Here is a 14,841-nt window from a genome sequence, read left to right on the forward strand (position 1 = left end):
CTAGGGTTGCTTTATAAACTGAATGAACCAAGCAGGATCTACCCCAACATGTGTACTGAAGCCATGGACATTCTTTCTTATTCAACCAATCATGTGAGAGGCCCCCAAAGTGGAATGGGTCAAATGGATCTGGAGCGATTGGTTAAGACAAAATATGTATCTATTTTGAAGGAGTTTGATCCAGTCTAAGTGAATTGAAGATATGGAGTACAATGCCCTTCACTAACTGGTCTTGATGCTTGGTAGAGGCAACAATCAGCAAGGTCAGATCAACACTCATTTTGCCCACAACTGAATCGTGCTCTTGCTGCATTTTGATGCATCCACAATGGTCATTCGGGGGTTATGCTTCAGTCATGCCTTATTTCATCCCTTCACATAGATCTCCATTAAACGTGATTGTCCTCGCAATAGGTGATGTATCGTCACTCACAACAACTATGGTAAGCAACTCAGGCATTTTGTCAAACACTTGGCAGGTGACATTTTTTAGATCTTCTTGCATAAAATCTTCACCTAGGTTTGGGTGTGCACCTTGATCTTCATAAGCTTTGAGTGCGATGATTAACATGTCATGATCAATGGTAAAAATTGTATTGCAGTAATTCATTTCATTAACTGCACACTCGTGAGAGTCCAATTAACTCTTTCTAGTGCATCGTCGATGACACCAATATACTTCACCATGTTGATATCATTCTCACCATATCATTATTCTTTAATTGACAACTCTTGGATTTGTTTGATTGCAAACTTAATATCCTTTAGTAAAAGGTTTGAATCCCATGTTCTTAGCTAAAAAAGGATCCAAGAGAGTTGGTTTTGAATGGGGTAGAATTTGCATATAAAGACAATATGATGTCCCTCCATGTCCACACTGCATGCAGGCCAACTTGCTATCGGTCTGAAGTTCGAGTGGTGTAAAGGAATAGGCAAGGGTTTAAGGGATGTAGATTTGGTCGTTTGATTTGGGGTATCAGGTATGCAAAAATATATTTTGAGAGATTTTTCAAGGATTTCAAAGGCCTGGATTAATTTATTTCTAGGTTAGGTCAAGATATTACAAGTTCAGTTTGTTTTTTAGGTTTGGATAGGGTTCAAAGATCATACCAGATCTCAGCGATCCGAATGAATTTTCGAGATCTGTAAATTGGGTTTAAAAGCTAACAAATGTACGTTTTTAGAGTAAAAAATTTAGGATTTTAGGGTTTAGGATCTAGGCTAGAAAATTTTTTAAAGTTAAAAAATGTTAGGTCATCAGGATCCAATGTTGAATCTGATAGGTTTTAGTAAAAAGGGGATATATACATATCGAGATAGGGTTTTTTTGATCCGTAAATTAGGTTAGGTTTAGGATAGATAGGGCTAACTATGGTGATTGTTTGAGGATTTTTGGGGCTATAAAATCACTAGGATGAATTTTTGAAAACCGAACTTAGATGCAAGCTTATACCGTTCCTTCCCAAGAATATGTAGAAATTTAGCCTAACTTTCAGAAGTCAGATCGGGTCACCGATGGTCAGATTCTAATGATTCAAAAAATAATTTATAAGTATGTGAATCAAAGAACCTGATGTCAATGTAATCTTTTTAAAATGATTAGAGAAGAGATCTAGGGGTAAAGATCATCACGATTGATGCATATCACTATTGGTTGTGGTTAGATCTTTTGTGCAGAGTTGTGAAGGGATTGAGCCTTTGTTGCCTAGGTCAGGGCAGTTTGACTGGTCAACACAGTTTTCTAAAAGCAATGCTTTAATACCACTGTTAAAACCTGAGCTCTCACGAAGATCGATTTTACGAATTTCGATGAACTGGATGCGAGGCATGGCTCCAAAGAAGGGCACACACCACGAGTAAGAGAGACATGCGTTATTGAGAGTGCATTTCTCTTAGTCGACTATACAGGAAAGTGTGAGGTGGATGAGAGTTTGGCAGCAAGGAAAGAAGAAAAGGCATTCCCTTCGGGTCGATGATGAACGTAAAATAGAGGCGAGAAAAAAATATGTTCTCTCAAGAAACACGAACACAAACCAAAAATGAAGCTTAGAGAAATCTCTTAATAAACTTCATTAAAAATAAACTAAGCAGTATACATCTATTCATAGATTTACAAGAAGGTAAAAGTACACACAGTTCCCACTTTAGAAAGGACTCTAGGAGGATGTCCCAAGCGTGAGCAGAACTCCAGGTTGGGAGGATTTCCCTGAGAGTCTTGGAAGAAAGAAAAACTCCCTCTGCGCAGTCACACCTGAGCGGGTCGCGATTGATCAAGCAGATCTAGCTACACAGGGTAACAAAATAGCAAGTGGATGATATAATTAGGTTCACTTATCTATATTTGGTTGTATTGCATCAAAACTAGACCGTGATAAGTATGCCTGATTAGGCTGGAGTTTGACTCATGGTTAGCTTATAAAGAGCCCATTTGGACTGGTAAAATAGGCTCATTAAGGTCGAGGATGAACAATGAATGTTCAGCTCAGTTTGGCTCATATATGATTGTTAGTTAGTAGTAAATGTAGTGAATATTTTATATCATTGAGTGGAGATGGTTAAAGTATTTGGCTTGCAAGTAATAAGGTCAAAGTTCCAATGCTATCGCTTACAATTTTGAAATAATTATTTATTCTATAAATGAGATAGTTTGAGCTTGGCTTCCTTAGTTTAGGGTCCAGATTTTATTATTTCTAACTTTGTAAAAAAAATATTTTTTTTGGTAAATGAGATAGCTGGTGCTCTCCTCTCTTAGCTTGCACTTTTCATGAGCTCAAACTCGGTTCGGCTCCACATCAGAAACGAGCCTAGCTTGTACACCCTCACTTGGGTTTGTTCGGATCGTTTACCAGTCTCAGCGCTGAGATGATACACGAAATTAACGTACAAATCAGCCTAACAAACGACCCCACCTACGCAATATTACCGTACATATCAGTATGTGATGATGATTATAAGGGTGGTCATCTCATCATGCAAGTGGGACATCCCCCGTCACTTTGCAATTAGGCAAGGGGTACAAGAGTCATTTAGACAGGGGGGTAATAGACTACTAATGGTTGTGAAAAGGACATGGTAATCGTACCGTTTGTCGCGTTGGGCCTGACTTTTCCTTTTTATATACGAGTGTTTATGCGCGTGAGAGAGAGAGAGAGAGAGACCGTGTGCTGTGGAGGTAGGTGGAAAGAGAGAGAGAGATGTACGCAGAACCAGGCCTTCTCCTCCCTTACTTTCACAACTTCTCTTGGGATTTCCAGCAAATCCAAGAGATATGCAGGATTCATAACCTCAATCTAACGGTACTCTCTGTCTCTAAATTCTCTCTTGAATTTAATTTTCATGTCGACCCAAAATGAGGATTGGAAATTTAGATGAAATATATTCATCCAATCTCTTATGAGTGATCTGATTGCTTTGAATTTTGTATTTTCTCCTCTCTCTTTTTTTTCCAGTTTTTGGAGCACTTATCGCAGTATAGGGAAGAACTTTTGGGCGTCTTTTTTTAGTGATTATTATTATAGAAAATTATTTTCTGATTTTGAAGAATCGCCGCTTTGCTTACCGTTGAGTTCCTCAGGATCTGTTGCCGTTTATGGCGCCGTTGATTTTGACGCCGTTAGGTATTCAGTAGCTATTTGGGGTTGGGGTGTGCCATTACCGGCACTGTTAGGGTATTTGCTTTCAGTGCTAAATAGCTATTCAGTAGGTATTTGGGGACGGACGTTCTGTTTCCGTTTGCTCCTGTCTTTTCCAATTTGGCAAAAAGTAACTCAGATCCATAGGTTTCCTTCCCCCCTCACCTCGGTTGGGCAGAAAGTGACCATCTTGTTCTTTGACATTCTGTCGTCCTCCTTCGACCGGAAATGAAGGGGGGGGGCGCTTAGGGGTGTACAAGAACGCTCAGCTCAGGCTCGAACTCGTCCGGGTAAGTAAATGAGTGGAGCTTGAACAGAAGCTCAGACTTGTTAATGATAAACAAGCCGAGCTTGATCAATCTTTGAAACTATCTTAAGCTCAATTAATACAGTCGTATAATGATAAGTTTTACCATATGTATAATTTTTGTTGCATAAAAAGCTCAAAAATTGACTTCACCTAAGTGGTTAGGTTGTTAGGCATTTGTGTGAGAGGTGTGGGGTTTGAATCCTGCCCTTTACACACCCATTACAATTTTTTTCTTAAACAAATCAACTCGGCTCGAGCCGAGACGAGTTTGTACACAAGGTGTTCAAGCTTGACCATACATTTTTTCTAATGAGCCAATATTTTTGGAGCTTAAGCTCGGCTTGAGCATGGCTCGTGTGCATCCCTAGGAGGTCTTGCTCGCTCTCCCGTTTCATTTTTTTGGGTTGATTTTTTTTTCGGGAGATATTTGCTCGTCCTTTTTGAAAATATGCCCTCTTTGTTTGCTATATAGTAACGAAAATGTCCCCATCATTAACCTCAGCCCTTCACTGTCAATTGACTCTTTTACCCCTACAGTAAAAATTTCTTGGTCAGGAAGAGAATCATAACGCTTTAATAAGTGGTAGTTTTGTCATGGGTGGAAGGTGAAATTCCGGGGAAGCCCTTAAAAAATTGCAATCCATTTTTCCTAATGGAAGGGTTTCAATTTGGAGGTTAACTTTGTAATTGTATACAATGAACATATAATTTCTACTTTTTTAATGGAGTTTTCTATTTCTTTTTTTTTTATTAGAGGAAGCGAGACAAACATGAACATACATAGTTTGCTGGTTAATTACGTTGGATAAGCATGTTGAGATCTTAAAAAATCAATGACTTATAATGTGCCAAATATTTTTAAATTTAAAAAACAATGTTTTTACATCAAAAGGATTCAAATCGCAGCATGATTTTTGAAATGATCTTGCCAAACACGTTTGTAGAGTCAATTTTTTTATAAGCACATTTAAATATAACCTTTACCAATTCAAAATTGAAGTCCTTCCCTCTAATAGTACTATGATAGTACTGGTTTAAAATTGAAGCCCTTCCCTCTAATAGCTTGGACCAATCTCGGTCAATTCAGTGTGAGGGACCAAGCTGCGCCAGATTCTTTAGCATTCTGCTAGTGCTTTAAAATTTGACACTTTGGAACCCGTACATAACATTGAATGGTTTCACTCTAATTACCCTTTTACCGTATGGAACCCCAAGGGTTTCACTCTGATAACCCAAGTCCCTTTGAACTTGAAATGACCAACCTAAGATTGGTGTTTAATTTTGTTGATGACTTTGAGAAGAATGACATGACCATCTTTTGAGAGTGAAGAAAATAACTCATTCGCATTCTTCATACCATTTCTTAAAAGCAGCAAGACGCACTAGATACAGGAAAATTAAAAAAGAAAACCCTAGACCAATCAATAACCCTGCACAAAAATCATGACAAGCCCCCACTTGGCTGCAAATGCATGTAGAAATAATACTTTTCAAACTTATTTCGAAATGAAAAGCTTGTACTACTCTTTTTATGTCCAATAATGCCAAAGTTCTGCTACACTTCTTCTCTATTACTGTATGTGCCTTGCTGCTGGATTCGCTGCCTTCATTTGCTACCCATTTCTGCTGTTGGGTGGGCCTTTTGCCAGGCGAGGAGGTACAGTAGAGGTCATGAAAGATCGGAACTAAGCCTTAACCCCCAAGATAAGGAAATCATGCTTGTTATTTATGTTCTTTTTCTTTTCAACTTTTAGAATGAAAGAAAGTTGGAATCATAAACAAAGAAAGGTATGAACGGTAGCCGAAAAAGACAAAAAAATTGGCACAGAGCACTAAAGAAAAAAGTTAGTGGGGAATTCCTGATGCTATTGACAAAGCACGCGCAAAACAGACTGACCCTAGTGGGAATGGAGTCGCAAACGCCACGAGTGGTGGGAATTTGTTCATGCTGCCACGATACATTGAAAACAATGTAGCTGACTTTGATTTGCTTGTTTGACAGGGTATAAGAAAAAGTAGATGCGTGTGTACATGATAATTAAGTTTTCATGATCCATTCTTTACCCCAATTAATTGTGAATAGTATAGTCCATGTCTTATAGAAAGAAAAGGATTTGATGGTGTTTGTTGCTGCTGCTTTATTCAAGGCCTTTTGTAAGGAACAAGTGTAACATTCAGTAATTTTGTTCATGAGGGAGTAGGAAATTTTGATCGTATTCACTGTAGCAGTTTTAAGACGAAACCATTACTGTTTCAAATAGTAAACTGAAAGGGACCCATGGTAATGGCACCCCACCTGTTTCGCTTTTATCCACAACAGTTGTGGCGGGAAGTGGGAGGGAACGGATTCGGTGTGCAATAATAATGTGTGTTGACAGAAATTATTTATCAATGTCAATGAATTCATCATCAAGAAAGCTCATTTGCCGAATGTGCTCTCTCTCTCTCTCTGAATTATTATTAACAAAATTTTCTTGAGGTGGCCTTGATTCTTGCACTCACACCAAGCTTGGCCAGAGCTCCACCCTCTCTCTCTCTCTCTGAATTATTGTTAAGAAAAAATTCTTGTGGCCTTGATTCTTACTGCTAGCTATGAACTCAGACCAACCTTGTCCAGTGCTCTCTCTCTCTCTCTCTCTGTGTGTGTGTGTGTGTGTGCGCGCTCGCGCGCCTCTGCCACTCTCTTTGAACTCTCTTGTATTATAAGAATATTCTTTTGGTGCTATTGATTATCACTCCTATGTTTGTACTCATACGGATCTTGTGCAGAGCTCCACCATATCTGAATACGATCTTGGTGGTGAAGGAGACCTCTTCAAAGCTCCTGAACCCATCATAGAAGAGCCCACATTGTCTCTTGATCCCGTAACAACCGCTGCTATCTCCCTCATATCCGGCACCCCTGCAGATGACGTCCTCGCCGGGCAGGCGATGGAGGTCGCCACCCAACTGGAGCCTATCCAGGGCACCGGACCCCTCATGACCGAGGCCTTCTACGAGGTCAAGAAGGACCTGATCGAGAAGTCGGCGATCGATGAGAGCTTTCCGGTGATCCCGCAGCCGAAGATGTCGGCGATCGACCATAGCTTTCCAGCTATCCCAGAGACGAAGATCCCAGTGCTGGACGCCGAGGAGGAGGATGCAGCATTCAGATTACAGAAGAGCATCAGCTCCGGGTGCCTGACTTCCATGGAACGGGTCAATAATGCCGGGCGGCTGCGGCCTGCATTTCTGGACTTCCAGCAGCTCAATTTGGAGGATGCATTTGGGATGAGGAGGGCTTTCAGTGAGGGAGATATTCAGGTGACAGTTTTCGTTCTGACTATTTTATTTGCAAATTATGGGTGTTGTGGTGATGTTGTTTCTTTGGTGGTGATGGTGGTTTTGTTTTGCTTTTGTCACTGTTCTTAGAATTTCTAGGAAGTCGGAGAAATGGAAGTGAATTTTTTTATGTATGCACTTTTTTCGTATCTTTTTCTTTATGTGTACCCGCCAAGCAAAACTTGGGTTAGGCAGAATTTCATTGGTTGAATTACGCAATGTTGATAGCATTACTGCCCAGAATTTGGTATTGCAAGAATGTTGAAACATCTTAGAAAGTAGTATCAGGAGTAATAACAACAGCAACGTTCTAGTGGTAACCAAGAATCCCATAATTTATAAGCACAGTTCTAATTTGTTAGGTTGTCCTTCCAAGCTACTCTCTATCCAAAAGTTTTCACAACTCAGTCATGTACCATGTAATCATCAAAGGTTTGTTCTTTTCTACCTCTCCTTTAAGCCAGTAGAGACTTGGAAAATAAAGAGAAAATTCATTGGAACAAGGAAGATTACAAGTGTTAGGAACAAAATCCATAATTGAAATTACATGATATGTTACTTATAGGCATGTATTATAATCACTTATGTTGTGTTCCTAGTGGGTCCTTGGTGAGACTGGGTTTGAACCTAGGTGTGGGTTAGGTTGGGTAGGTCAAACAAGGATTGGTTTGAGACTGATTCTCTTTAGGACTGACCAGTTTTCATAGAAAATTTAAACGGATATACTAAAAAACATGAAACTTTGTGGAGGTCGAGGAAGACTTTATCCAAAGAGCATGGTTAAAATCATTCAGAACAAGAACTGATCTAGGGAAAAGGGTGAGACAGACCTCAAAACAGGTTATGCTCGGGTCTGACAGGTTTTAGGAAAAAGATTATTTCTCCCAAATGACTTAACAGGAAGGGCTGATTTTTTAGGTGAAGCTTCTAGACAGATGGATGCATACTCTGTTAAAATTACAGTCTAACACATTCTGGTTTGGGAGAAATGCGCTCAGGAATAGAGGAGATGTAATAGGGGGCAGGACTAGACTGGACTGGGTTTCGGGTTCGGCAGGTTCTAGTAAAATATCTATTTCTCTCTATTGGGGTTTGATAAAATCGTGAGATTTTGTGGCTAGGCTTAAGACACGTCAAGGGAGCTACAGGTCAAATCTCAACCCTAAATGAGTTCTTGGGCAGGGAGATACAAGGTCTGTAAGTTGGGTCTCATTCTGCAATTATTAGCAGAATAAAATCCAACTTGGGAGCAGGGTTCAACATTTGGGCAAGGGGTTAAGGTAGGTCTGAGCTTAGGACAAGGTTGGGATGACTCACTGAAGTTGGTTTGAGTGTAAACCGTGTTTGGCCAAGGGTTGAAACACGTCAGAGCATTGGGTTCTCCTGAGTGGATGCAAGAACACCAGTTGTCTTGACTACACCACACGAGCAATAGACTTGGCTGCAGCCTGGTCTACGGAGTTGCTCGACCTACTAGAGGTCAGGGTAGCTCTTGGCATAGAAGCCTTGAGCAGAGGGCCTAAGGGCCAAGGAAAAGTGAGTAAGGACATAGAGGACAGGGGTAGGTGAGAGAAAGAGAGAGGACTAGACGTCCTTAAGAGAGACACACACCCAAAGACAGAGAAGATATTTCTATTTCATTTTTTCATTCATACCAATAACAAAGCGACTGGCCATATTTATATGCCAAGGGTGAGGCTTTAAGGGCCATCACCACTTACAAGATGCAATTAAATAAAAGACTAGAAATAAGAGAAAACACTTAGGAAATAGGAAACTAACTAATGCTTGAGATAACACCTAGTCTAATCTTAGGTAAAACCTCCTCCCAACCTAGGTAACACCTAAGGATCTTTTTAATCATCATCTCACGTTCATCTAGGAGCTTTCAAGAGGGTTGGGGCAGCCTCTAAGGTTGATCCACAAATTTTTATAATACCAAGAATGCACTTGCATGGATTAAACTTAGGCGGCTGGACCTTGGCTTGAGGGATCCGATCCATTTGGTCTATTTCATTAAACGGATCTTGTTTTGAGTGTTTGGACCTTGGGTTGGTGGATACAATCCATTGTTGTGCTTTGGTGGATACGGGTCTCAAAATTGGAACATATCAACTTAGTACCCCTATCATCCACAATGGCCAGTTAACTATGTCTTTCAGTGTGTCCCAATGATTTGATGAAAGCCTCAAGACAATCTCTTGGTCAGGCTTCCCAGCTCAAATGCTTCAAGGGGCAGCCGTCATGCCTCTTTGGTTCTTTATGATTCTTTCTTAGATATCCAATCACATCAACCAGCATGACTACCTGTCCTGTTTAATAGAAGAATGACAGTGCTTTCTAGCTAACATCTCTTTGCACATGCCTCTTTGGTTCTTTATGATTCTTTCTTAGATATCCAATCACACCAAACAGCATGACTACCTGTCCTGTTATGACAGTGCTTTCTAGCTAACATCTCTTTGCACATGCATATGAGTTGATAAGTGTGGTCTTTTTGCAGTCTTTAACTTTTCTGTCAATAGCTAAAAGAATGTTTGAACTACTATTGAGATCTCCATTTAACATGAAAAGTTACAGGTCATGTACTCTGTGCTGATCTGCTTCTACCTTCTTTTCGTTTGACTTATTGCTTTCAAATCCCCCATTTTTACTATCCTTAAGTAGAGTTTACCTAATCAGGAAGAATTTTTGGGATACTCATTTTCTTTTGTCAGTGTTTAAATTGATGGCTATTTCTTTTTTATTTTCCCAAGACTAAGGGCATGTGCTGTCCAAGTTTACACTGTAAATGTTCTAGGGTACACAAAACCCTCTCAATTTTTTTTCTTCCTACAACCAGCGCATTATAATTTGTCTTCTGCCACAAGTGGTCACAGATATTCATTGGTCACATTTCTCGTTTTTATCTTCAATAAAAAGCTTGGTTTATATAAACTCAAACTTTCTACCCATTTCATTCTGTTTTAGAGATGGGTGATTAGTGGCTGTTATTCTTTTTCCATGTAGCATGTTTTTGCAGGTCAAACTAAGCATGACCAAGTAGATAAGTACATAAACTATGTAACACCCAAAAAATACTGCTTGTAGCTGCTCTATAGTAGATGCTTGACAAACTCAAAACGGGAACAAGATGGAAGACATGGTAAAGAATCATAGAATAGGACCAATTCTCCATCCTATTCATCTCTTTCAAAACTTGGAGGGGGAAAGCTGTGTGTCTATAATAGTTGGATAGTAATGCATTAGTACTCTGTCTGGTGATATGGCATGCTTTCTCCTTGAGGCAATTTTTCTATCAAGCCCCAAATGATGTGGAATTGTGAATGGTGCCATGAAGGTTTTTTTCTTCTTTCATCTTATGGTTGGTGGTCAGAGCATTTCGTGTAAGCTGGCCCACTAACATTTAAGTAGTTGATGTGACACTGCTTTCTAATGAGTGATGTCACATCAAGTAGGTAATTGAAATGGATCCTGTGTGATTCTTGATACCATCAAGTCAAAGGGATTGAAAGTGTCAACTTCATGCATACACACGCAAAATAAACACAATTTGTTGGTATTGGTATTCATTCATTGATCTTCATCTCCTAGGCATACGTACACACACACACACACACACACACATGCATGGGTGCAGATTTCAAGAGTTCCAGCTTTTTCCTCAGATCATGCACGAACACATATATGTGAGGGTGTGCATGCATCTATCCAGGTAACTGTTTCTGTCAATGCTGGTGTATCAAATAATTCAAGTTTACTTCCTCAGTTCACACTGCACCAGATAGTTGGCAAGAAGATCCTTCTGTGTTCTTTATTTTGACACAAGGTAAAGGCAAACATGCTACAAATATACATGCACATGCATGTAGTTATGTGACTATACAAGCTTTCTCCATCTCATGCTATAGCAAGGCAATTACTTTTTCACCTGATTGTTTTTTAGCCTTTCTCAGTCACCATTGAGTCTAGGATGACGCTAAATTCTTAGCAGAAAGTATGGGCACTTTTCCATACTCTGAAATGATAGGTGCATGGGCAGAAACTGTTATTCTGGGTAAGAAGTTAGCATAATTGAATGTTAAATAAAGGTCAAAACTGTTTCTACGCTACTGCAGAGAAATTTATGTTCGTTGATCATTTCATTCTTAGCTTTGCAATACTATGTTTACTAAGAGATGTTTAGATGTCTGGCATATTCCACAGGATGTTGGAGATCATTGATTTTAAGTTTTTATGACAGACACTTGGAAATGGTAAGGTGAGCCATGTTTGTGCACCATCTGAGCGGCCGCTGACAATTGGCAATTATACCATCGAAGAACGTAAACAAAGGCTCCATAGGTATAGAAATAAGAAGACAAAGAGGAACTTCAACAGAAAAATCAAGGTAATTATTTTTTGAAAAATGCTTTAATTTATTTTACTAAGAAATATGTGTACTGCGGTGTGTGAACCTGAAACTTTTATTCAAGAAGTGACTGACTCGAGACATACCAAAATTTTATCTGCCCCATTTTCAGAGTCTTGTTTTCATTGGTCATAGAAATCTTGTTTCACTTTTCCTTCTTGTTTGTATGGTTTTTATTTTTCGAAGGAGATGGGGTTAGGCAGACCCCTTGCTGTGTATGTAAAACCAAAAGAAGTTATACAAGTGGATTCCATCTAGCAGATTTGTCCGACCAGTAGCATTCCTCTCCCATTAACGCCATCCTTGCTAGGGAGGCTTGTAAGGGACGGAGATAAAGTCAGGTACGGTTATGAAGGGAGAGGGCAAAACGATTATAGGCACGCATAACATTATTCACTTTACATCTTTCTAGGCCAAAAAAGTAATGTAGTATACTATCTGGGACCCGAGACGAGTTCCCTCTGCCTTCCATTCGTTCCCTAACCAGAGTAATCAGATCTCTCCTTGAGGATTCAAAATTGATGCTGTCTTGTGGCTGGATGAACAGTAGAATGTGCGGTAACCAGGTCCATTCTCTGGCACTCATGGAACCAATCCTTGTGAAACAACTCGCTCTGAGAAATCTGCCACCATGCATTCTTATAGTATCCGATTTTTCAATGCCGATCAAACACACTATAAATGTTCACCTTAATCCATCCCAGAGGAGTTGGAGTCCAGCTCTGGAGGTTAGCCCAGCGTTGTTGAATGGGATGGTCAACATCCATTAGGCATCGCAAAATGTGTTCTCTAACGGCCTGAATACACTGCCATACTATTTTCTGCTTAGAAAGCTCCATATCACCAAGGTGAGAGAATTTCGAAGGGACCATAACCTCCATACTACCACCTGGAACGCAACCAACCAACTATTCTGAATGGGTTTGTCTTTGAATGGCATTGATCTCCACTTTAACAGCTCGTCCTGAATATAAATGCTCAAATATATATGAAGATGCTCTTAAATCTGGCAGTCTTTAGGAAACTTAGGAACACATGGAGATTATCAACAACAACCAGTTTTTGCTTCCAGATTCCATTATTATTGGTTGTTCTTCCTATTTAGTTGCATTGATCTGCTCATTATTCAACTATGCTGAACAGTGTATCTTTCCAGTATGCTTGTAGGAAGGCTCTAGCAGACAGTCAGCCAAGAGTTCGTGGGCGGTTTGCAAAGACTGAAGACTCTGAGTTGTCAAGGACATCTACATCTACCTCAGTAACCAAGTCTACTTAGAACCATCGTCTGTTTCTCTGTTCTGTCAGCCTTAACTAGAAGCCTCTTGTCTCTAGAATATTTCTAGCTCTCTCCTTCTTCAGATTCAGCAATGGCTTGAAACTGGTGGTATTGTAAATAAGGTTTTAATAAAACAGCAGCTGGAATCTGGTGAAGAGATCCTTGCACTTTGTAAACGGCACTTGAGTCTTGATCCTATACATGTGCTCTCTCTCTCTCTCTCTCTCTCTCTCTCTCTCTCTCTCTCTCTCTCACACACACACACACACACACACACACACACACACAGGCTAGATGCATTGTGCGTAAGTGAACGAGATCATGCGCAAAACAACAAAATTTGATCATGGTGAACAGAGCTTTTATGTCTATACATTTTTTGCCTTCAGTATCCCCTAACCATCTTGTTTTACTCTCATCAAAACCCAGATAACCTAGGAAGTGCTCTTGTGAGCTCCCACTTCCAGAGATCACAGCTAACAACTTCAACTGCAGAAGTCAGGTGGATGCTACTAAAGCCACGCGTCATGACAGGAAGCGGTATTCTTACTCCCCTCCAATTTCAACTTTTCAGACAGAATACCACTCCTAGCAGTTGAGGTCCTGAATCGAATTTTCCTGTGAAAGTCATCTTCGCATAATCAATTTCTGGAATATGGAAACTGAGTTCTGTTATTTCCAAAGGAACTCGGATGTAAGTGCGACCAAGATAAAAAGGACATTAAGGATAATGTGCATCAACCGATTAGCAGAAAAATGATGATTACTGTGGATAATAAACAAGTACCTAGTTCCAATCCCAAGTGATATGTAAGATTCAAATGTCTTACATCACAAGTGAGATGTAAAACGCGAGAACTCATAAAATTCATGGTTTACAAGAGACACTAGCCGGCCACGAAAGTAGTAGATTTTTTAAGATGGTGTTTGCCAGGACTACCCAAGGGGAAAAGCAGCAAAACTGTTTGCACAATACCCTTTCTGTCTTCATTCGATAAATAAAAATCTGGTTCGACACCAAGATTATAATATACTATCCACTTGACTTATAAGGATATTTATGAAGAACGAATCAACGAAGAACTAGTCATATCCCAACAGCAAGAAACCACATTTAGGCCTATCCCTGAGCAGGAAATTTTCAAATTTTGAGTTATAGTTAAGCAGATCAAAGTTTTTAAGTCATGGTCAAGCACAATTAAGCAGTTAAGTCCCACCGCAAGCCTCTATCCAGGAAAAAGCACAACAGTATTGTCGGCTATATTGTAGATTTTTTTTTTTTGTAAATTGGGATTGTTCAAGCCCTAACTCATCATAATCAAGGAACCAATCTTCCCTTATCGCTCATTATATTAGAGGCTAGAATGAAACACACCTACCTTTCTAGTCGTGAGGCCTAGGAAAGCTTTGGGAAACCTTCAAGGCTGCCTACTTTCAAGGTTATTTATTCTCTTCTCGTTAAAGAATACATGAGGTCACCCCTTCCATTGATGTCAAATACCAGAGTGCAAGCGCACGAAGGTTAATCCTGCAATATAAGGCTCTGTTTGAGAGGCAACATAAAGGAAAAAGAAAGACGATTCCCCAGCTTTGGGAGCGGCATCCGAACTCGGATTTGATAAAGACCCATCTATCCCCTTTTTCGTGCTTTTCCTATTTCCTTCACCCCCAAAAGTAGACGCATACAGGATTTTGCAAATCCCCTCCAACTCTCTCTGACACGAGGCTCCCAAAGAGAACCTACAAGCAGCAGTAGGAGTATTCATAACATCAAAATTATCAACTTTTAAATCTTTTCCAGAGAGCTATTTGAAATTGTTTTAAGTTTGTTTTGTCCTTATAAGAAAAAAAACCAAGAAACGCAGCTAGTGGCTACAATTACCGCTAGCCT

The 14,841-nt window shown here is 39.8% G+C and overlaps 1 protein-coding gene across 3 annotated transcripts; it reads left to right on the forward strand.

Moving 5' to 3' along the window:
* Nucleotides 1–3,033: 3,033 nt before the first annotated feature.
* LOC149820201 (uncharacterized) lies at nucleotides 3,034–13,126 on the forward strand. 3 transcript variants are annotated; one of them, XM_089982399.1, is made up of 4 exons: nucleotides 3,034–3,296; nucleotides 6,712–7,245; nucleotides 11,507–11,653; nucleotides 12,831–13,126. In XM_089982399.1, the coding sequence occupies exons 1-4, from the start codon at nucleotides 3,195–3,197 to the stop codon at nucleotides 12,948–12,950; spliced, it is 903 nt and encodes a 300-aa protein (XP_089838525.1). In that variant the 5' UTR covers nucleotides 3,034–3,194; the 3' UTR covers nucleotides 12,951–13,126. The 3 variants fall into 3 exon arrangements, 2 of the variants coding, with proteins under 2 accessions (XP_089838525.1, XP_089838526.1); XR_016426440.1 differs by having other exon boundaries at nucleotides 3,137–3,296; nucleotides 11,470–11,653; XM_089982400.1 differs by having other exon boundaries at nucleotides 3,137–3,296; nucleotides 12,818–13,126.
* The last annotated feature ends 1,715 nt before the right edge of the window (nucleotides 13,127–14,841 follow it).

Source organism: Nuphar pumila, chromosome 12 (assembly GCF_984573655.1).
Source record: "Nuphar pumila chromosome 12, dmNupPumi1.hap1.1, whole genome shotgun sequence".
NCBI lineage: Eukaryota > Viridiplantae > Streptophyta > Magnoliopsida > Nymphaeales > Nymphaeaceae > Nuphar > Nuphar pumila.

What these genes read in the sequence shown, in the direction of transcription:
- LOC149820201 (XM_089982399.1), top strand. Translation starts at nt 3,195, where the DNA reads ATGTACGCAGAACCAGGCCTTCTCCTCCCTTACTTTCACAACTTCTCT. An exon ending in TTCATAACCTCAATCTAACG is followed by an intron (nt 3,297 to 6,711) that starts GTACTCTCTGTC and finishes GATCTTGTGCAG; the next exon opens with AGCTCCACCATATCTGAATA. An exon ending in TCAGTGAGGGAGATATTCAG is followed by an intron (nt 7,246 to 11,506) that starts GTGACAGTTTTC and finishes TTTTTATGACAG; the next exon opens with ACACTTGGAAATGGTAAGGT.